The following is a 21,522-nucleotide window of genomic DNA, read 5'->3' on the forward strand; positions in this document are numbered from 1 at the left end:
GCAACATGATTCACGCCCTGTGCAGAATCTGTGTTTGAAAACGCTGAATGTCAAGAAGGAAGAGCAGAAGTAGGCAACGAGACAGAAATAGGCACATGCAGATGAAAGGAGGCTTTTGTTTGCACAGAACTTTCTGCCAGAGACCCCGAAATATGGAGATGGGAGGCAGAGGAGGGTGTAGCCTGCTTACTCCACCCTGTCCCCTGTGCAGTCAGAACTGGGGCTCTGCAATCTTCTCCTCAAACCTGAGCTCCAGACCAGTGCCCAAGAGCTTCTGCCCACTGTGTGCAAAGCCCCGGCCAGCTGCCCTTCTGGTCAGAAAGTACGCCCTTGTGTCTGACTTCAGTCCTTCACTCCACTGCCAGCTCCTCTGCTTTCCCTCTGACCTCTGACCTCACAGCAGGGATCAGCAAACTGTTTCTGGAAAAGCCCAGAGAGCAAGTGATTAAGGCTTGTGGGCTGGGTAGGGGTCTCTGGCACAGCCACTCAATCCTGTTCTTTGCAGCACAAAAGCAATCACAGACAATACACAGGTGAGTGGGTGTGGTCATGTGCCAATAAAACTTTATTTATAAAATCAGGCAGCAGTGGGATATGGCCCTCAGACTGTCGTTTGCTGGCCCCTGACCTACATAATAGCTCCTAAAGCCCAAAGGTTCTCACCGAATCCTCTCTCCAGTGCCCTCTCCCTGCCCACTGTCCTGAGCTGCAACCCAAGCTCTCAGCCTGTTTGTAATCTCCAGGACTAGGGCACCCAGATTTAGCAAATGAAAATACAGGATACCCAGCTACATTTGCATTTCAGAAGATCAACAGCTCTTAGTATAAGGATATCTTGTGTAAAACTTGGGACATACTTATACCAAAAACGTATTTGTTGTTTGTCTGAAACTCAAACATAACTAGGCATCCTGTATTTTATCTGGCTGCCCTATGTGGGGGCAATGCAGTTCAATGCAGTCCATGAAAGCCCCAAATTCTCTGCTCCTGACTCAGGAGTGGAGCCTCTCCTGAACCACTAATTCTGAGAAAGCCTTAGGAGAGGGAAGGAGAGAAAGGAAGAAAGAAGGGGATGGGGAGAAGACAGACAGGAGGAGTGGGGCAGGGGGAAGAAAACTGGACATCAAGGGCACCTCATTACCTAAGTCATTTGTATCAGTCAGCTACACTGCGTAACAAACTGCACCTGTACTACAAACTTAGCAGCTTGAAACACCACAGAACCTCAGTTCTGTGGGTCTGAGTCCAGAGTGGCGTGGCTGGTCCCCTGCTCAGAGTTGCACAGCTCACATCAAGGCACTGACAAGCTGCGTCTCCTTCTGAAGACCCCGGGGAAGCGTCCTCTTCTGAGGTCACTCAGGCAGCCAGTAGAATCCAGTCCCCATGGTTACAGGACTGAGGTCCCCGTTTCCTTGATGGGTGGCCTTCTCCATATCCACACCACGTCACACCCTTCTACTGGTTCGAATCTCCCTGCTCCCCTGCTGCATCTCTCCATCTTTCTGTCTCAGTACTTAGGGGCATATGTGGTCACACTGGAGCCACTTGGATAATCCAGGATAATCTCCCTATTTTAGGATCAACTGATTAGTGACCTTAATTACCTCTGCAAAGTCCCCTTCGTGTTCAGGTGGCATATTCAGGGCAAAGCATCGCATCATGGTCACAGACCAGGACCTGCTTGGGAGCCACAATTCTCTCCCATCGCCCACCGAGACATACACCACTGGGGATCCCATAATGCACCAGACAGACATGGCCTCTTCCCTGGAAATGATCTTGGAGAGAGCTGGCATTTGCAATGGAAGCACCTCTACCCTGGGTCCCGGTCCCCGGAAATGGCTGCTTTGGGGCTATCTGAGGAGTTTCTGCCAGACATTCTGCTCCCAGACTTTCAGGCTTACCATCATCAGAAGCACAGTGCAGGGTCCCAAACAGAAACAGACTATATCCCAACACCATATGGGCAAAGCACCTACAGAAACAGTCTTCCATCCCTGTAGAGCCCCCAAGACTGGAACATCTGACTGCGTGTGGCCCTGTGGCTCCTGGAGGTTCGGCTGTTTCATTTTTGTTCAATGTGTGTGTTCAATGTTCATGCTCCAGTGATTTGGGGTCCAGTAGCCTTGGTAACATTTGGAAGACAAAAGGTCCATCCATGGAAGGTCCGAGTGACCCCGACTGCCCCCACCACCCAGTACAGACATGGGCTCCACGACAACCCCCCATCATGGTCCACACCCGGGAGACAGCCAGTACTTAGCTTAAATTACACGTCCTAACAATTCCCAAGCAGCTGAGAGAGCCTCAAGCCACAGAAACCAGGGATGGTGGCTGAGGGGTTCTGAAAGACTCCACCAAATGGGGAAGGACAGTGCTCTGGAGAGCTCACTTCCAAAAGTATCATCCTTGCTGTAGCACCTGCGTGCACGTGGGAGGTCTGCACTGCAGGTTCCCACTTAGACCATCACAATGAAAGCAGGCTCTAACCAGCTTCCCTGTGAAACTCTGTGTTCCCATTAATTACATTTTCTGGTTACCCACGGATTCAATTTTGTTCTGTCTGCAGATCTACAAAAGGAAAAATAATGGGCCAATACCTTTTAGATTTAGAAGCATGGCTAACAAGGTTTCCATGTCATCATGCCAACGTCCTTGGATGAACGGGGATATGACGTGAGCACAGACTCGGGAGGGCATTTGGAGAAGGACTGCAGGGCCTGGGAGAGGTCCTTCTCCTCCACCTCCTGGGCTGTGATGGGGAAAGGCGGGCCTGTCCTGAGCCCTCGGCCCCGCACCTGTTCGATGGGAAGACCCAGGTTCCGACGCTCCAACGGGCATGAGTGTTAAGAAAGACGGTGCATTCATGCTACGTGATACATCGTAAGCTCCTGGTAACAGTTGCCTGCTATTGCTGTTTTTTATGAAGGCTGTCGTCCTCGTATCAACATCATCATCACCATTATGCTTTGGACCTCAGTTTCTTCCACTTTAAAATGAGCGAAAGCACCCAACTTTATTCATGACTGTGAACAAGTGAAATGATGCATGGGATGTGTGATGCAAACTCTAAAATACCAGCAAGTGTTACTATTACCATCACCTCCACTGAGGAGGAATGATGAATAAGGTTCAGGACATTTTCTCAAATGATCTCCATGCCAGGACATCACTTAAAAGATGTTTTCCTAAAACTTAAATCCCCCTATTGACATGGTGGACTGTGGTTTGCTTTTCCCCTTCCTCCGAAAGGGAGAGGGCAAAAGAACATTCTGGTAAACCATGTTCCAGTTAATTTGGGATTGTTCCTGATTCACACTTTTTCTTCACACGTCGCCCAGCAGGTTCTTAGGACTGGAAACCATAGATGGATGAGGTTGGGTGGTGAGACCTTCACCGGGTCGCTTATCAGGGACCTGGGCACTGGACCAGAGGGGTGGCAGTGTCCCAGGAGCCAAGAGCAGAGTGGACATCGCACTTCTTTGCTAGCAAGATGCAGCTCTCAAGGAAAGGCAACGGGCTCAAGAAGCAGGCTCATCACCGGGGAAACTCCAAGTTCACAGCCCACGGCTGGGTCACAGAGGTCCCACCTAACTGCGGGATCCAGGCTGGCATCTCACTAAAAGGATAAACGTCGGCTCAGGTGTTTTTCAATAGACCACATGGCTCAGCTCTGAGGTCCAGGAAGAGGGGAAAGCAAAAGCCACCGAGAATAAGATTCATCCCAGGGGCAACTGCTTTAATCCACTCCCCAAATGGCTCATAATCCCTCTTTGGTGTAGAGCTTACAAAAAGCGCTGCTTCTCACCCGAGCCTCTGCCCTTAGGGATGTGTTAGGAGTAAAGATGAAACAGCTGCTCCGTGCCCAGGGCTCCAGCACTGGGACCACAGGCAAAGCGGAAACCTGGCTGCTCTGTGATGGGGTAGGGGTTGGGGTCGGCTCTGTCACTGGGCAGCCAGGCGCTGGGCTGTGTTTTTCACGCCGTGACCATTCTCCCAGCCCCACATGGGGTGACAGCCCCATCCTTCACATGAGGAAACTTGGAGGGACCATGGGAACTGCCCAAGATCATACAAGCGGTGCAGCTATTTCCAACCCAGGCAGGTGTGGATGAAACTCATGTTTGGGAAGTGCTGACATGTAGGCACACACCTCAAAGAATCGAAAACAGGGTTTGAAACAGACACTTGTACGCTCACGTTCATAGCAGCACTATTCACAATAGCCAAAGGTGAAACAACCCAAATCACCGCCAATAAATGAATGGAAAACAAAATGTCCATCCATACAATGGACTATTATTCAGCCATAAAAAGGAATGAAGCACTGACTCAGGCTACATTTGGATGAGTGAGAGAAGCCAGACACCAAAGGTCACATACTGTATGATCTCATTTATATGAACTGTCCAGAATAGGCAATTCCATAGAGACTGAAAGCAGACTGGTAGTTGCCAGGGGATGAGGGAGGGGAAATGGGGAGTGACAGCTAATGGGTACCAAGTTTCCCTTTGGAAGATGAAAATAGTTTGGGACTAGCTAGTGGTGACGGTTGCACAATACGGTGTTTGTACTAAACGCCACTGAAATGTACATTTTAAGACAGTTAATTTTGTTATGTGAATTTCACCTCAATTTGAAAAAAAAAAAAAAGGAGTGTTGGCTGAGTCTGGAACCCTCCTGGTGGCCGAATCTGGGTCCCTCCTGTGAAATCCAAAGATTCACTGTGGCCACTGACATAAATTCTACCTGCGTGTGACTCAGTAGGACTCGAATTCCTACACAAGAGGGGTCTTAGAATGATGGGAGGGGCTGAAGGAGATTATGGAGGGGGCTGGTTCGAAGTCCACCCTTCCCATCACCTCTAGGAGCTGCCATGGACATCAGCCCTGGAGGCACCCCGTCTCCCAGGTGGGGGCTCCCGGCTTCAGGACATGCACAACACATAGAACAAGAGAAGGATGTGCTGTGCTCTCTCCGGTGTCCCCCTCCCAGGACTGGGGCTAGACAGCTGGCTGCCCGGGAGTCTGGTCAAGTTCCTTTGCTGACTTTGCAAGACCTTAGAAAAACGGCTTAACCTTGCTCTGCCTCAGTTTACCCATCCGTGAAATAAAGCTAATGATGTCTTCTGACCTTGGAGGGCTGTTGAGAGATTCTGTCAATTAAAGTGTTTGAACTGCTTGGTAGCTGATGGATGAAAAGGGCAAAGATTTGTTAATTGCGGATTTTCACGTCCACTGACGCCTTACACCCACTCCCCTACACAACACACACGTACCACACACACCCCACAGACCCAGATACACACACACACAACTCCACATAGACACCCCTACACAACACACACATACACACCACACAGACCCAGATACAAAAACACACACACACCTACATGTACACACCCCTACACACAGAGACACACAAAGACACACAAAACCTAACATACACCCCACAATCATAGACAGACACACACACACCCCACAACACACAGACCCCCGCACACGCCTATATACATACCCCCCACATACACACAGCCCACACAGATACACACCTCCACCCACACACCTACACACACACACACACACACACACACCCCAGCTCTCTCCTTAAGCTACTTTAAGAAGAGGGCCTTCATCTTTACTGCTACGCAGGTTTGGACCCACATGTGGGCAAAGGAAGCAGCGACCACAATGACATTATTTGAGGAGGAACCAATCCCCCAGTCTTCCCTTTCCTACTGGAAATTTCCACCTTGACTCGGCACTGTTCGTTGGTCACCTGGCCCTGCCCACTCCCGGCACCTAGGGGTGGGGGGCCATCCTCACAAAGTCACTGACCCTTAGGTGCCCCCCAGGCCCCTGGCTGTGAAGCACGTGCACCACAAGTGCTCCTTGAGCAACAGCAGCCACCCTGCTCCCTCTGTCTGGACACACCCTCCTCCTCCTTCCAGATGGGGGCCAAGTGCCACCTCCTCCAGGAAGTCTTCCCAGGAGCTCCTGCTTCTTCCTCTCGGCTCCTGCAATTCCACCTGCACCTCTGCTCCCGCCCTGATGAAAAGTCCCTGCAGGGCCAGAGAGGGTCCCTTGTCTTCATGGCCAGCACATCACAGCACCAGGGGCAGGCCACCATTCCTGCTGAATGAAGGCTGCAGGAGAAACTCTTCCTCGGCCCCGTCAGGCCTGGAGCCAGCCTGAGCTGCCGTCCTGGGGCAGCACACCCTCGGGGCGCCACGTAATGGCTGGTGCAACAAAAACACAGCCCTGATCTCCCCCATGACCCTGGGGACGAGAACCTGGGAAAGGGATGCCAGCTGCATGAGCTTGAGCCTCAGGTTTTCTAGAGCATCAGGCTTCTGTGAAGAGACTCAAATTAGCCTGAAAATGCTAAGGGAAGGAGGAAGCGGGGGACAGGGTAGTAATGGGCAGTAAATTAGCCCAGGGCGGGGCTTTCATCAAGGGCGTGCCAGCACCCCCCGATACCCGCCCGGTGTGATACCGCAGCACTAGGGGCCGGCGCCTAATGGGGCCATTCCACCAACATTTTCTGGGATTTTGAAATGTGGTGTCATAAAAATAAACATGCTTACTCTTGTCTTTGCATAATTGGCTCCCTAAAGAATCCTTGCATTCTGAAAGCCACCGTGTCCCTCGGCAGGAAGCACAGCTTTTTTCAGCATCTGGGTACGGTCCTGCATTCTCTCATTACAAAAAAGAGGGGGGTGGGAGGAGTGAGGGAAACAGACTCCTGGGTGGATCCTTCCCCCTCATCACAATGTGCTCCTTGCTAAGCATGAGAACATGGTCTTCAGCTGGCCTGGAGGCTGAGGCTTTTGTCACAGTCTGGTCCCATGGTTTCTGGAGGTTCCTTGTAAGTATGCAAGATATAACCCTACGTAGTCACTGATTCTCATTTAGAAAAGTCAGTTTTGTAAAATAGTGGCTGCGCACCGATGAAGCCCATCGGCCATCCCCGGGTAATTCCTTGCCTAAGATGGGTTTTTGCATCCGTTTGGGGGATTGGATCCACAGGAGAACATTTACTTTTGATCATGGGTGCAGCCAGGCCAGGAGGACAGTGATGAGACTTGTCAAAGCAAGCTGTGTTATTCAGGTGCTCGAACGGGACCACAAGGGAGCCCAGCAGAGCTTCACCCAAAGAGGTTCGTTTAAGGAAAGAGAATCAGGTGCGGACGCACTCTGCTCCATCTCCAAAATCACGGCTAACTCCCAGGACCATCCTTGACCTGTGTGAGGTGACGTTGGCAACCCACCCCCAGTAGGTGGGCGTGGTCCGGAGGTTCTGCAGCCAACACAGCAAACCCAAAAGCTCTGGACCCGCACTGTCTCTTTCATCTGAAATGATAGCTGTTGTTGGAAGACAGTCCATGAGGGTGGATTTCCCTAAAATGGCATCATTGCCCCACTAGAAGAAAGCACAGGATCCCAGCTAAGCACAGCTGCCCCCGTCAGGCTGCCTCAGCTATGCCGGCTGAGTGCAGGAGGATGCTTTGTGGTGGGGAAGCTTTTTGCAGGACCACCTGCCAACCCCCGCCCCTCCACCCCCAGGCCACAGGCTGCCTCCGTCCAGCCATGGGAGCTACCCCCAGGCCAGCTAGGAGCCCTTGCTCTAATGAGTCAAAATGTTCCCCTTCACAGTAGCTTTGTACCAAGGCAGAATGGAAAACTTTGTCCTGGTCTTTATCTCGCCAAAATGCAGCACCTTGGGGAGACACAATCGACACTCAGTAAATGTGCATCACATGAAAAATGAACAAATAAACAATGGCTTATGTGTAGTCAGCTCTTCTCTTCAGAGCGAAGGGAAGGAGCAAATCCAAAGCCAGAGGTGGAATCCCGGATACCTGGCTTGTGCATTTCCACTAAATGAATAACACACCAAGGGCTTCTCTGACCCCCACCCCTGCCAAAGCATTTACATGGATGGCTACAAAGTACATGGGGTGGAGAAAGAAATGGAAACAATGTTCACAGCAGTGTTATTTGTATCAGCCACAAAGTCGCAACAAGCCAAATGCCCATCAAGACATGAATGGATAAACGAAGTGCGGTATGTCCAAAAAATGGAATGCTACTCAGAAATAAAGAAGCCCACAACGTAGACAGACCTCAAGAACACTATGCTAAGTGAAGAAACCCAGACAAAAAAAGTCTGGTTTTGTTTAGAGGAAATGCTCAGAACAGGCAAATCTATAGAGCCAAAAGTCAGATGAGGGGTTGCTTGAGGCTGGGGGTAGGAATGGGATTAACTGTGAAGAGTACAAGGGATCTTACTGGGTGGTGGGGATGGGCATGTTCTAAGATGACTGCAATGATGGTTGCACACACAGTAAGTTTACTAGAAGTTGAATTGTATACTTAAAATGGGTGAATGTTATGATATGTAAATTATACCTCAATAAACACACGCAGGCACGCACGCGGTGGTGGGCAATCCTTTTTATCCAGACTTCTAAGTTATGTTAAACCCAGCTTTCTCAGTGTGGTCATTCATTAATTCCCAGTTTAATTTCACAAGAGCTTTCAAGAGAGGCTTCCTTGGATTTGGTGACATATTTATTTTTAATTAGTAAATAGATTGAATAACTGTATCTGTGGCACAGGTATGTTTTCATCAATGACATTTTATGAATTCTTTGCTGCAAAATCATCTCTTACTTAGACTACAAAACTTTTACCTAAAATTGTGGGTGCCTGAGGGACTTGTAATGTCAGAGTCGGGGCTAGATCCACAAAGTGCTGACCTGACATCACAGCATCTGGGTCCTTCTCGGCTTTATGTTTTGTTTAGTTTAAATCTTATTTTGTTTCTCTCAGAAGGGCAATGTGTGACTTAATCAGGGGAGTGAGAAGGAGATTTTATATAAAACATGGGAGCCATAGGGGACAGTGGGAAGAGCATGCATGGACCCTGGAATCCATGAAACTTGGATTCAAATCTCAGCTCCCACACTAGCCAGCTGTGTAACCTTGGGCAAATCACTTAACCTCTCTGAGCTTCAGTTTCCTCCTTTGTAAAATGAGAGCAGCAACACCTGCTTTGCAGAGTCGTCATGTGGATCCTGAGGACAGACTGAAGTGGTATAGATTGGCTGGGTCACTTAGTGCAAAGCCAGGTTATGGAAAGGTCTGGAACTACTGTGTTTCAGTGCCTCCTAGCTGAACAGAAAAGGACAGAAAAAGAGAAGTAACAGGTCTGGTTCATGGGATCTCAGAGGCTCACAGTCAAACCTGACATAGAGTTTCCCACTGCATTACCCAACTTCATTCCACAAGCATTAATAAAGCGCATATGTGCGTACACACACACACACACACACACTCCAGTTCTTTTATCATAAAGACCAAATGAAGTGAAAACAGCAAAGACACAAATGAACACTGTGCCTTCACAAACTTGAGGCTCTTGTCTTACTGATCTGGAAACAAGAAACCAACTGTTCTTGTGTTTCCTTAAAGCATGGTCTTGATGCCACCCTATGTGCCAGGGCAGGAAAGTGGGGCTGTCCCCAAAAAGACTGCACTATTTTCAGAGCTGACCTGATTTATGTAAGGATCCGGACAGCTCTTCTTATCCAATAATTATGCACCAGGTCATTCATTACTGTCACTGGTAAAGGATCTCATCACATTAGCAACACCACACGTTCATATGCTGCTGCATTCTGCACGCTGAAAAGTGTGGCAGAATCAAAAGAGCAAATCTGGTAATTTTTTTACCCCTTTCCCCATTTCCACATCACCTATGACTGTCATTAAATCCAAATACATGGTGCCTAAAGAGGGAACACACACACACAATCAGATGCTAACCTTTGACAGTGAGGTAGAGAATACTAGTTTAATGAAACTTTTTATTTTGAGTTAATTATAGGTTCATAAGTGCTACAAGACATAACACAGAGAAATCCTGTGCACCCTTACTCAGTTCCCCTAGTGGTAACGGCTTACAACATCACAGTACAATGTTATAAGCAAGATACTGACAGGGATGCAGTCAAGACAGAAAGCTTCCCATCACCACAAGGGTCCCTGAGGTTGTCCTGTTATAGCTATTCTCTTCCCTTCTATATCTCACTCTCTCTCTAACTCCTGACAGCTAGGACCGTGTTCTCCATTTCTATAATGTTGCCATTTCAAGAATGCTATGGAATCATCAAATAGCATGTAATCCTTGAGGTTGGCTTTTTTTCACTCAGCCTAATTCTCTGGAGGTTCATGCAAGCTGTTGCATGTACCAATAGTTTCCTCATTTTTATTGCTGAATACTATTCCGTGGTGTGAAGGTACCATGATGTGTTTAGCCATTGACCTCCCTTAAGGGCACCTGAGGGTGTTTCCAATTTGAGACTTTATTTATAAAGAAAGCTGCTATAGGGGCTTCCCTGGTGGTGCAGTGGTTGAGAGTCTGCCTGCCGATGCAGGGGACACGGGTTCGTGCCCTTCTCCGGGAAGATCCCACATGCCGCGGAGCGGCTGGGCCCATGAGCCATGGCCGCTAAGCCTGCGCGTCCGGAGCCTGTGCTCTGCAACGGGAGAGGCCACAATAGTGAGAGGCCCGAGTACCGCAAAAAAAAAAAAAAAAAAAAAAAAAAGGAAAGCTGCTATAAACATTCACCTACAAGTTTTTGTGTAAACAGAATTCTTCATTTCTCTGGCATAAATGCCCAAAAGTGAAATGCTCAACTGTATGGCAGCTGCATGTTTAATAAGAAATTACCAAAGTGCTTTCCGGAGTGGCTGTAACATTTTACCTTCCCACCAGCAGTGTATGAGGGATCCAGTTTCTCCACTTTCTCGCCAGGATTTGGTGTCAATATTTCTAATTTTAACCATTCTGGTAGATGAATAGTAATGTCTCATTATGGTTTCAATTGCATTTGTCTAATGGCCAGTGATGTTGAACATCTTTCCACATGCTTTTTCTACCGTCTAAATACCCTCTTTGGTGCAACACCCCATCATGGCTTTACTTGTTTCTAATTAGACTGTTCCATTTTTTTTACTGTGAGTTTTGAAAGGTCTTCATGTATTTTGGATACTAGTTCTTTGACAAATATGTGGTTTGCAGATATCCTCTCCTCCTCCTTCCCTGAAGCTTGTCTTTTCATCCTCATAAAAGTCTTTCACAGAGAGCCGATTTTAAAATTTCGATGATGTCGAATTTATCAGTTTTTCCTTTTATGGATTGTGCTTTTGGAGTCAAGTCTAAGAACTATTTGTGTAGCCCCATATCCTTCAGGTTTTCTCTTTTTTTTCCTTCAAGTTTTATAATCACATTTTACATTTAATTGTGTGACCCATTATGGGTTAATTTTGTATAAGGTGAGGATTTTTTTTTTTTTTTGGCTCTGAATGTCTTTTTGTTCCAGTACCATTTGTTGAAAATGCTATCTTTCCTCCACTAAATTTGCACCTTTGTCAAAAATCAACTGTGCGTATCTGTGGGAGTCTATCACTGGATTCTCTATTCTGCTTCATTTATCTGTATATCTACCCCTTCATTGATACTACACAGTCTCGATAATGGTAGCTGTATAATGTCTTACAATCAGATAGATGGACCCCTCTCATTTTATTATTCATTTTCAAAACTGTTTCAGTTATTCTACTTCCTTTATGTTTACATAAAATTTTTAGAATTATATGTGCAAATATTTTGCTGGGATTTTGATAAGAATTGTGTTAAACCTCTATATCAATCTGAGAAGAAGTGACATTCATACCATGTTGAGTCTTCCCATCCACGAACATGGTATGTCTCTCCATTTATTTAGACTTTCTTTGATTTCTTCCATCAGCATTGTGTAGTTCTCAACATACAAGTTGTCAGCATAAGTTTCGTTAGATTTACACTGAGATATTTCATTTTTTGAGCAATTGTAAATGGTATTGCATTCTTTCATTTCAGTGTCCATGTGTTAACTACTAATAGATAGAAATACAATCCATTTTTGTACATTTATCTTGTATCCTGCAACCTTGCTGAATTCACTTATTAATTTTAGGAGGTTTGTTAACAGATCACGTGAGATGTTTATGTAGACAATGATATCCTCTGCAAATAGGAAAAGTTTCATTTCTTCCTTTCTGTATGTCTTTTATTTCCTTTTCTTCCTGTATCACACTGGCTAGAATTTCCAACATTATGTTGAATAATAGTGGTGAGAGTGGACATCCTTATCTTGTTCCTGGTCTCAGGGGAAAACTGTCCAGTTTCTCAACATTAAGTATGAAGTCAGTGGCAGCTTTTTATAGATGTTTTTTATCAAGTTGAGGAAGTGCTCCTCTATTGCTTTTTTCTAGGAGTTCTTATCATAGATAGGTGTAGAATTTATCAAACACATATGATCATATTTCTTTTTTAGCCTTTTCTTATGATAGGTTGCACTGATTGATTTCCAAATATTGAACCATCCTTGCATCCATGGAATGAACCCCACTTTGCCATGGTATACACTTCTTTTTATATATTGCTGAATTTGCATATTTGTTAATATTTTGTTAAGGATTTTCTTGGTCTATTTTCACAAACCATATTGGTCCATAGAATTGAGAATGTTAGTTTTTGGGTTTTTTTGTTTGTTTGTTCTTTAATAGCACTTTCCTGCTGCCAGAACTTCTCCACTGAGATCTTCCCTTCCTCCAACCTAAGCATTCTTTTTTAAGGACCAGGGATTCCATGAAATAGCATGAAAATTCCATGCAGGGCCCTGGTATACTGTGGCCCATCAATCACTACTGAACTCCTGAGATCCCACTCCTGGAGACACTGGTGATTAGTCCTTCTTCACCCTTCTTTTGCTAGAATCTTCTCAACAGCTGACAAAGCATTATGTCCATTTGAAGAAGCTGCACCATTGGATTTGGTCAAAAGAAGGCATTTGATCTGCAATTCAGTTGCCCCGAAGTTCCCTAAGATTGAATTTAGGGATCTTACAATGAACGTGTGCCCTGCTTAACTCTATCTGTGCATTCAAAGAGATTTAGATGAGATCAAAATGGGAGCTTTCTCAGAGCTCAGAGAGCTTACAATTTAATTTAGACAAAGCTCCCAAATTGTGGAATTGTCCCACAATACAAATTCTTTATTTGTATTGTGAAGGAAAGGATGACCACTCAGGGCACCTCAGCAAAGTACACTCTCTTCACAAATCATGCCCCACTGCCAGGAAGCCGTGCCCAGTGTTGAGGCCTTGCACTTAGTAAGTGCCCCATCAGTGTTTTCTGAAGGCACAGCGTGGGCTGGTCAATGCAAGGGCGCTCCCTCCAAGTCCCTTCAAGAGCCCTGTCACATCCGTGCAGCACTGGTAGGCAGCCCACCAGCCCCGTTGGAATAAGCTTCCTCTCTGCACATTTGTCAGAAGCCAGGTCCTAATGTGGTGTGTTCCAGGCTTCCTCATCTAGACCCTCAGTCTGGTGAACATAGCAAGTTCCCTCCTACAGGAGTTTTGTTTAAAACCTGATCTCTTCACCTGGATTTGGAGCTCCTGATAATAAGTGCTTTGATGCCCACTGGCCCCTAAACTCCCCAAAGACACACCCACTCCACCCACACCACACACACACACACACACACACACACATACACACACATACCTACTTCTACAAAGTTCCTAAAGGTCTTCATTGAAATCAGGCCTTGGTGATTCACCGTCTCTCCTCCTCCCATGGGCCCAAGGTGTCACGGACTCTCAGCATTGGTAACAGATGCTGGGGGGGGGGGCGGGGGGGCAGGAGAGAGGATGGAGGCCGCCCCCCTCAGGTCAGGTCCAGTGAATGTGCGCTGCTGGAGCTAGGAGGGGCCACCAAGATGTCTGTCACCCCAGGGTGTGTTCATTCCAGTTGCTGGCTCTGGGGCACATTTCGGAAACATCCCTCCAGGAGGTCAGCTCTCCTTTCTGACAGGTGACACGGCTTCTGAGTTCAGCAAGCCCTTCCACTGGTCTTTCCTCTCCATCAACGGACCCCGGCCTGTGACACCTCTGTTACAAATGCCCTCTTCGGTTCTTCAAAAGCGTTTCATTACAGTATGGGACCCCGGCTGGTATGAAGGACCTGCTTGCACAGCCCAGCTCCCTCTCCAGACCGAGGGCCCCTGACGGCAGCAGCCACTGCCCTCCCCCCAGCTCACTGTTCTACCTCTGGCCCTGGCACTGACCTGGCACAGAGCTGTCATCAGCAAAGACCCACTGTTGGATTAGGAGGGCTGCTAGCCAGACTGGCCCTCCTCGGAGCTCTTCCTAATGGAGCAATGGTGCCAATCTCACACACTGGCTGGGGAGGTGGTGGTCTCTAAACATTTACTTTTCTCACTTCTGAATTTCCATAGGAAAACGTCCAATATGACAGCTTCTTACCCACGGGTCCACTGAGCCACTAAAAGTGACTAGTTCAGCAGGAGATGTGCTGTGAAAATAAACCACACTCCTGATTTCCAAGACTTAGAGCAGCATAAGAACATAAAATGAATCCTCATTAGTACAGTTTTAGATTGACTACACCTTGAAATGATATTTTGCATATATTGGAAAAATTAAATATGTCATTCAAGTTGATTTCACCTGTTTTTTTTTTTTTTCTTCTTTTAATGTGGCTACTGGAAATTTTCAAAATACCAATGTGGCCCGTATAGTATTTCTACTGAACAGTGCTAATCTCTACTCCGATAAGAGTATTTTTACCCCTACACTTATTTCCCCCTCCATTATTGGAGTGAGGGGTCTTTAGGGGCAGAAACCCACTCATTTCCTGGTCTGCACGGCATCTGCTCAGGGTCAGGCAGCCCTGGGTGCTCAGGAACTGAGGAATAAACTAAATGAGTGATATGAGTGAACGCAGAGATCAGGGCATTTCTCTACGTTTTACAGACAGTTACAGCAGACATGTTTTCTGGACTATAGTCATCATGCTGTACATGACATCCAGTACATGACATCCAGTAAATAAATCAGTCCTTCCCAGGACTGATTTATTTTATTATTGGAATTTGTACCTTTGACCCCTTCACCCATTTCACACCCCTCACCCCCACCCCTACCCCTACCCCTACCCCTGGCAACCACCAATCTGTTGCTACATGGCATATTTGAAAGTTGTTGAGTAGAACTCAAAAGTTCTTCTTTTTAATTATTTTTTTAATTGAAGTATAGTTGATTTACAATGTCTTGCTAGTTTCAGGTGTACAGCAAAGTGATTCAGATATAGATATACAGATATAGATTTCATTCCTTTTCAGATCTTTTTCCCTTATAAGTTATTACAAAATGCTGAGTATACTTACTTCCCTGTGCTATATAGTAGGTCTTTGTTGATTATCTATTTTATATATAGTAGTGTGTATCTGTTAATCCCAAACTCCTAATTTATCCCTCTCTCCCCCCAAAAAGTTCTTATCTTAAGGAAAGAAATCTGTAACTATGTGTAGTGATGGATGTTAACTAGATTTCCTGTGCTGCTCATTTCATATGTGTGCAAGTATGGACTCATTATGTTGTTCACCTGAAACTAATATAATGTTTATGAAAGTCAAACCTCAAATTTTTTTAAAAAGCATGCATATTTTATCCAACTACAGTGCAAATTCCATAGCTCACATTTAAGACAGGAGCAGACATGTCAAGGTGTGTATGTGTCACTAACTTTCCTCAACATACTCCACCTGCCCACCTGGACTCATACTGACCAGAACCTTCTCTTTCAGGTGAACTATCCCTGCCCCTAGTTAGTCCCTAGTAGGTACGTAAACTGTCCCAGTTCCCCAAGAAAGCCGACGGGGAGTGGAGACCTCAGCCCACTCTAAGGACAATAAGTTTGCCTTTTGCCCCTGATCTGCACCCCCGTGTCTCCTGGTCCTCCCTTGGTGATACCTTAGTTCCTCCATCCCACTGCTGGACCTGTGCCACCTGCCTTCAAGTTCTCTTCCCTTCTACACCCACCTTTCCTCACAGAAAGTTACAAAGTAGATGCGCTCACTCCTACGGAACTGGTAATAACTGAAAGTGCTCAGTGGGACAGTTTTTCGTGTACATTCCACTTGTGACTAAATCTCAAGCCAAATGAATGAACCTCTAATGGTGGAATTGTGAGCACCAGTAAGTGAGGTTAAAGAAGTTCTATATTTATTGGGGGCAGGACAGAGTCTCAACCTAAGGCCAGCCCCGGCTGGGCATTCCTTTCCTGAGTCTCAGTTTGTAGTCAGGGATGAGTAACCACAAGGGCAAGACTTGTAAAGCAAGGGCACTGTGCCAGGCAGCAAATTGACTCATTCACAGACAGCTCCTGAGCATCGACTAAGCAGCAGCACTCTTCTCAAGAGGTGATGAAGGATGAGATAGTCCCTGCCCTCACGAGCCCACAGTCCACAGATCCTCCCTACTGCCAACGAGGGAGCCTGAGCACAGGTGCACCACTGCCAGCTGAAGACCCTGAGGTGAAACACAGGCCTAAACACCAACTCCTTGGGGAGGGCAGGCAGGGAGGGCTTACTGGCCACACGGTCCAGGTTGCTGTCCATTCAGGGCTGAAAACGGTGGGAGAGCAGATGCAGCGAGCTCTACACGCCAGCCCTCCTTGGCTGGCCACCCGAGAGAAAGTGCACCGAATGGCAGAAGCCCCAGTGAGTGGACAGAACCAGCAAGTGAATGGTGGACTGGGAAGGCTGAAGCACAGATGGACCCCGCACGGCTGCCACCCACCTTTTCTTGGGTGGGAGGGGAGAAAGAAAGAAAGTGACAGCCTCTTGCAAAGTGCACGCATGGGATGGAAATGCAAATACACGCCCCAGCCCCTCCTCCCCCAGCCCCCTTGGTGCTGCAGCAGGACCCTATTCTTTGCCAATACACGACACCCTGGTGGTACCCAGGTCAGTGGGCTGGGGCCGACAGGACGGGATGGATGCCACCATTCCCACCGCCCTCCACTCCGGCCTCTCTTTGGGTCACGTTGGAGATATTTGCCAACTATGAAATTCCCCACAGATGAATGGTGGGTTTCTGACCTCTCACCATCCACAGGGCCCTTTCCAAAGAGAGAAGCATCACTCACCACCTAGCCACTTGCACCTGCTGGGGCATCCAATTAACTCAGCTGCTCCAGAGGCTGCTGGGAGGCAATTCGGTGGCTAGCCCCTGCTCCCGCCTCTGCCCACCAGCAGCAGTAGGGGTGAGTCCTGCACGCTTTTCTGTAACCAGGACCCAAGGGCCCCCAGAGCTCGGACATGGGTGGACCTCAGCCTCTGACTTTCTATGAACTGAGAGTTAATCCAAGGTATGTAACCGCCACTCCCCACTGGGCAGCCTTCTGACTCACTGGCTCCTTAGAATTCCAGGGGGTCTCGGAGAGAGAGAGAGTCAGGGGGCAGCGGGGTCTGTCTACTCCAGCTGCAGCGAGCCCTCCTCCTGCCTTCCCCTCCTGTCTGATTGGCATCGGGCAGGAGAAACCCTCTCGAGCCAGACTTCAAACATGAAAATCTAGATCAAGGATATATTTGGCTTTCCAAGCTAATCTCTACATCAATTTGGTCTCTACTGAGTTGTAGCCCTTTGAAGAAAACTTGGCAACTACGTATGGAAAGCAGATGACTCTTACATAACCCCAGGCAGGAGCCCAGGGGCTCTGGGAGGCTCAGCGCTGGCCGGCCGGGTCGGGGTTTCGTGTTCACCCACTTCATCGTGACCCAGGGTGCAGCTCTGACCCACCGTGCTCTGGGCACCCTGTGGTTTTCCTACAAAACAGCCGGGGAAATGAAGGACTGAGGAAGCACCACCAGCCCACACCTGCCAAACACCTTGACGGTGCCTGGGTCAGTGGGCTGGAGACCATAAGGGCGGGACGGGATTCCACCTCTCCCACTGCCATCTGAGGGACCCCATCTAGGAGGATGCAGGATGTGGTGGGGAAGCAAACTGCTCCCTCTCCAGGGACCAGGAGGCAGCATCTCAGGGAGCTGTGGAGCTGTCACCTCGCCCTGCTTCCCACTTCTGTGCCGTCTTTGATGCACAGAAGAAAAGGAAGCAGATGAAAAGAAATCAACCGAAGGGACAGACTGGAAGGAGGCCACTGCCCCCTCCCCTGCTTGGACAGCGGATCCCCTGGGTGGGGGTGCGTGTGAGGGGAAGGGGCTGTACCCATGTGGCAGGAAGGATGTGAGTTGCCTCCTAAAATGGTGATTTATTCCAGCAATATTGTCCCGGATGAGTATCACGGCCACTGACACTCAAGGGATTCCAGTGGCAATCAATTTGGTACCAGCAGCTGGAAGTGGGCACGAGTCAGGACTGACGAGGAGGGCAACGTCTGTGCACAGAGCCTCTGACTCCATCCTCTAAAGCCTGGATGCACAGCCCCAGCTGCTGGAGGACTTTACAGGTGGGGACGGGGACAGCCAATCCACTGGGACTGTTCACCGAGGCCTGAACGTGGTACCCCGTGGCCGGCAGAGGCCCGGGGAACTGTGTAGTGCCCAGTGAAGGAAGAGAGTCACGTTATGTTGCTATAGACCCACCCCCCAGGCACACCCAGGGCCTTCAGAACAGAAGGGGCGACAGAACCTTAGGCTGGAAGAACAGGCAGAGGGACAGCAAGGGACACAGCCCAGGAGGAGCATGGCACCAGCTAGCTTTTGCCCCCCTGAGGACACCTCAAGGCAAGTATACTCAAGGCAAGTGTCTTGCACGCTCCAAGCCCCAAAGGTGCGACGTGGAGGGCCGTGGCCTCAGAGGCCACTCACAAGCAGACAGCCAAACTCCAAAATCTGCACTGCTTGCTGAGTAAGCATCCCCTCCAAGGTGCTCCTAGAACGAGCTCTGATGCAGCTGGCCAGGCTCAGGATCCACCTTCAAGAGATACCTTTATCTGAGCTGACAGACGGTATTTTTGGAGCTTTGCTACAACGACCACCAAAAAGGCATAAAAACAGCTCCAAAAGACTCAATCTGTTCCTCCTCCTTGGAAGAAAAGGCTCCACACACAGCTCATTTCCAACACAGGAGCAAAAATCCAAGCCCAGACTTTGCCTCACAAGTCAGACCTGAGAGCCCTCAGGTCCTGCCCAGAACTGCCTTCTGTCACCTGGGCCCCAGGTTCCGTGTTTGCCTGACCTAACCAGGCCCGAAACCGGGCAGCAGGACACCCAGTGTTCACGTGGGGAGCCATGGAGGGGCTTGGGAGCAAAGGTGACGGGCTGTGTTCAAGGAAAAAGCACATTACCAGGTCTCAAGCAAGCCATCCCTGGCTTTCAGTGACTGTTACCCTGTGCCTGGTGAGACGCAAAAGCACAGACCCTCCAAGCACGGCCCCTTCTCCTGGCCAGGGGATGGCTCGCAGACATGACAGAGCTCTCACCTGTCAGCCTTCCAGAGAGGTGACAGCCCGTCCTCAGGGGCACATTTACAGAAAATCTATTGTGCTAACACTGAAGGGAAAAAACCAAAAGGTCAAACTTCAAAATCACCAACAGAACTATTCCCTAAAGCAAAATCCCAAGTAGATCTCATTCAGGGATGCTTTAGAGGAACTGTTTTAGTGAATTTTGAACGCGCAGAGAGGTTTCTTTCTGTGATATTTACTCTCCTCTCTCTTTATCAGAATGTACTAATCTTTCAATCTAGCAAGTTAGTAATAAAAAAAGATGTCAGTTCAAATAACTTGCCGGCAGTCAATCAGGAAGGTAGTGCCAGACAGCAGCTCAGGAGGCATCTGGGAGCTGAAGGTGCACCCCCCCTCCTCCACAGAGCAGGGACCCCTTTGATCTTTCCAAAGGCCCTGGGGTCTGGCTGAGACCCGGGAGGCAGATGGCAAGGCACCTGGAAGGGGTCACCCGGGCAGAGCTGCCCTCGCTCTATTTAGTGAGCATCCCAGAACGGCTGAGCCTACACCTTAGCTAGTCTGAACACAGGACATCGATTCAGGCAGAGCCAATATCCAACGCAATCCGCTTCAGGATTAACCTTTTAAAGCCCAACCCACTGAACACGACCCGGCCCCCAAGACAAGGAATGCCCCTTTCCAGAAAAAACGCCAATGATAACATCTGACAGTTTTCACTAGATGTTTTAAACAGTCTTTACCCCAGGAGTGGGGTATTGCCTCATAAAACAAGGGTAGCTAGGAAACGCTTGGCGGGCTCCGTCCGCTTCCAGTTTCTCAAAATCAGGACGCGCATTTGATTCTCCCTTCAGCTCGCTCCCCCCGAGCTTTTATCGGGTGGCGATGGGGGCGGCTCAGGCACCGGCTCCGGCGAAGGCCGGCCCCTTTCTCCCCAACGCAGGAGCGCAGTGCATCCCAGTGGACAAACTCGAGAACGGCACTCTTGCTTTCCCTGCCTCCGCCTGCGTCCTCCTAGGTCTCGGATGCAATCCAGGACCCAAACGCACCAGCTCCGCGGAGCGCCCCCCCGGCAGGAGGGCGATGGCTTGGAGGCATTCTGCCCCGCCAAGGGGACAACTGCCCTGCTGGGTCCCAGACCTCTCGAGGCAGGGGCTGAAACCCGAACACCACTGGCAGGCGGATAAAGTTTGCCGAAAAGGGTCACCCTGGGTACCCCCACCGGGTGCTCCGAGCTCGAACGCCTTCTTCCAGCCGGCCCTGGAGTCCGGACACAGACAAGCCCCCGGGGCGCTCCCGGGGTGTTTGCCTGCGGGGGGTGGGGTGCCCGCGGGGAGTGCCCGCCCGCCCTCCCCCAGAGCCCCAGCGCCTCCCGCCCCAGCTGCCCGCCAGCTGTGCGCGCCCGTCGGGCCCGGAGGTCACCGGCAAACAGCTGGATCGGCAGCTGGGAGCCCGGCAGGCCCCTGCTCAGTCAGCCACGGGGCCCCGAGGAAGGGGAAAGGCGGGCGGCGTGGCTATCAGGCCTTGGTTTGCTCCAACTCCGCTTGTCAAGCTCTCACCGGGAGGCCGGAGCCCTGGCTTTCCCCGGCAGCGCCGGCCCCCGCCCTGGGTCCACGGCCCGCCGCGCCCAGCGGCCCGCGCCTCGCCTGGGCCCCGGGGAGGAGGTGAGCCAGGGCGGCCGGCCAGCACACTGCGCTGCTGGCGCCGGGAGCCGCGGGTGCGCCCGGCCGGCCCCAGAACCCGGGAAACTGGAACGGGGCGCCCCTGCCCCGACCCGGACGCGCGGAGCCCGGGAGAGCCGGCCGCTCCCGGCGGGGCCACGGGGCTCAGAGCTCCGGACCGGAGCCCCGACCCCGCTCCAGGGGCACCGGCTGGCCGTTCGCGGGGAGCGGAGAGGGGGTCCCTTTATTCGTAACACCGAGCAAAGCGCCGCTTCAGCCCGGCTCGGTACCCACGCACCCGCGCGCCCACACGCTCCCCGGCGCCGGCCGGGTCGCTCACCTGAGTCCTAAAAGCTGTTGAATCCACATGGTCACGTTTCGGGGAGCAGAGACTCAGATCTCGCTCGCCCCGGCCATCTGCGCGGCGCCCGCGCCCGCTCGCTTCCGTCCCGCGGCGCCGGTCTCCGGCTCTCGGTCCGCCGCCGCCCGCTGCCCGCCGCCCGCCGCCCGCCGGCCGC

General features: G+C 49.8%; 1 protein-coding gene across 1 annotated transcript in view; it reads right to left on the minus strand.

Annotated features, from left to right (window-relative positions):
* The window catches only part of AJAP1 (adherens junctions associated protein 1), a 114,230-nt gene extending 92,715 nt beyond the window's left edge, over window positions 1–21,515 (minus strand). Inside the window, exon 1 of the mRNA XM_029230207.1 lies at window positions 21,345–21,515. Coding sequence (XP_029086040.1) covers window positions 21,345–21,373 — 29 coding nt within the window. The 5' untranslated portion in view covers window positions 21,374–21,515. The remainder of the gene's footprint in view (window positions 1–21,344) is intronic.
* Window positions 21,516–21,522: the final 7 nt, after the last annotated feature.

This window comes from Monodon monoceros, unplaced genomic scaffold (assembly GCF_005190385.1).
Source record: "Monodon monoceros isolate NGI ecotype Baffin Bay Population unplaced genomic scaffold, NGI_Narwhal_1 Super_Scaffold_18, whole genome shotgun sequence".
NCBI lineage: Eukaryota > Metazoa > Chordata > Mammalia > Artiodactyla > Monodontidae > Monodon > Monodon monoceros.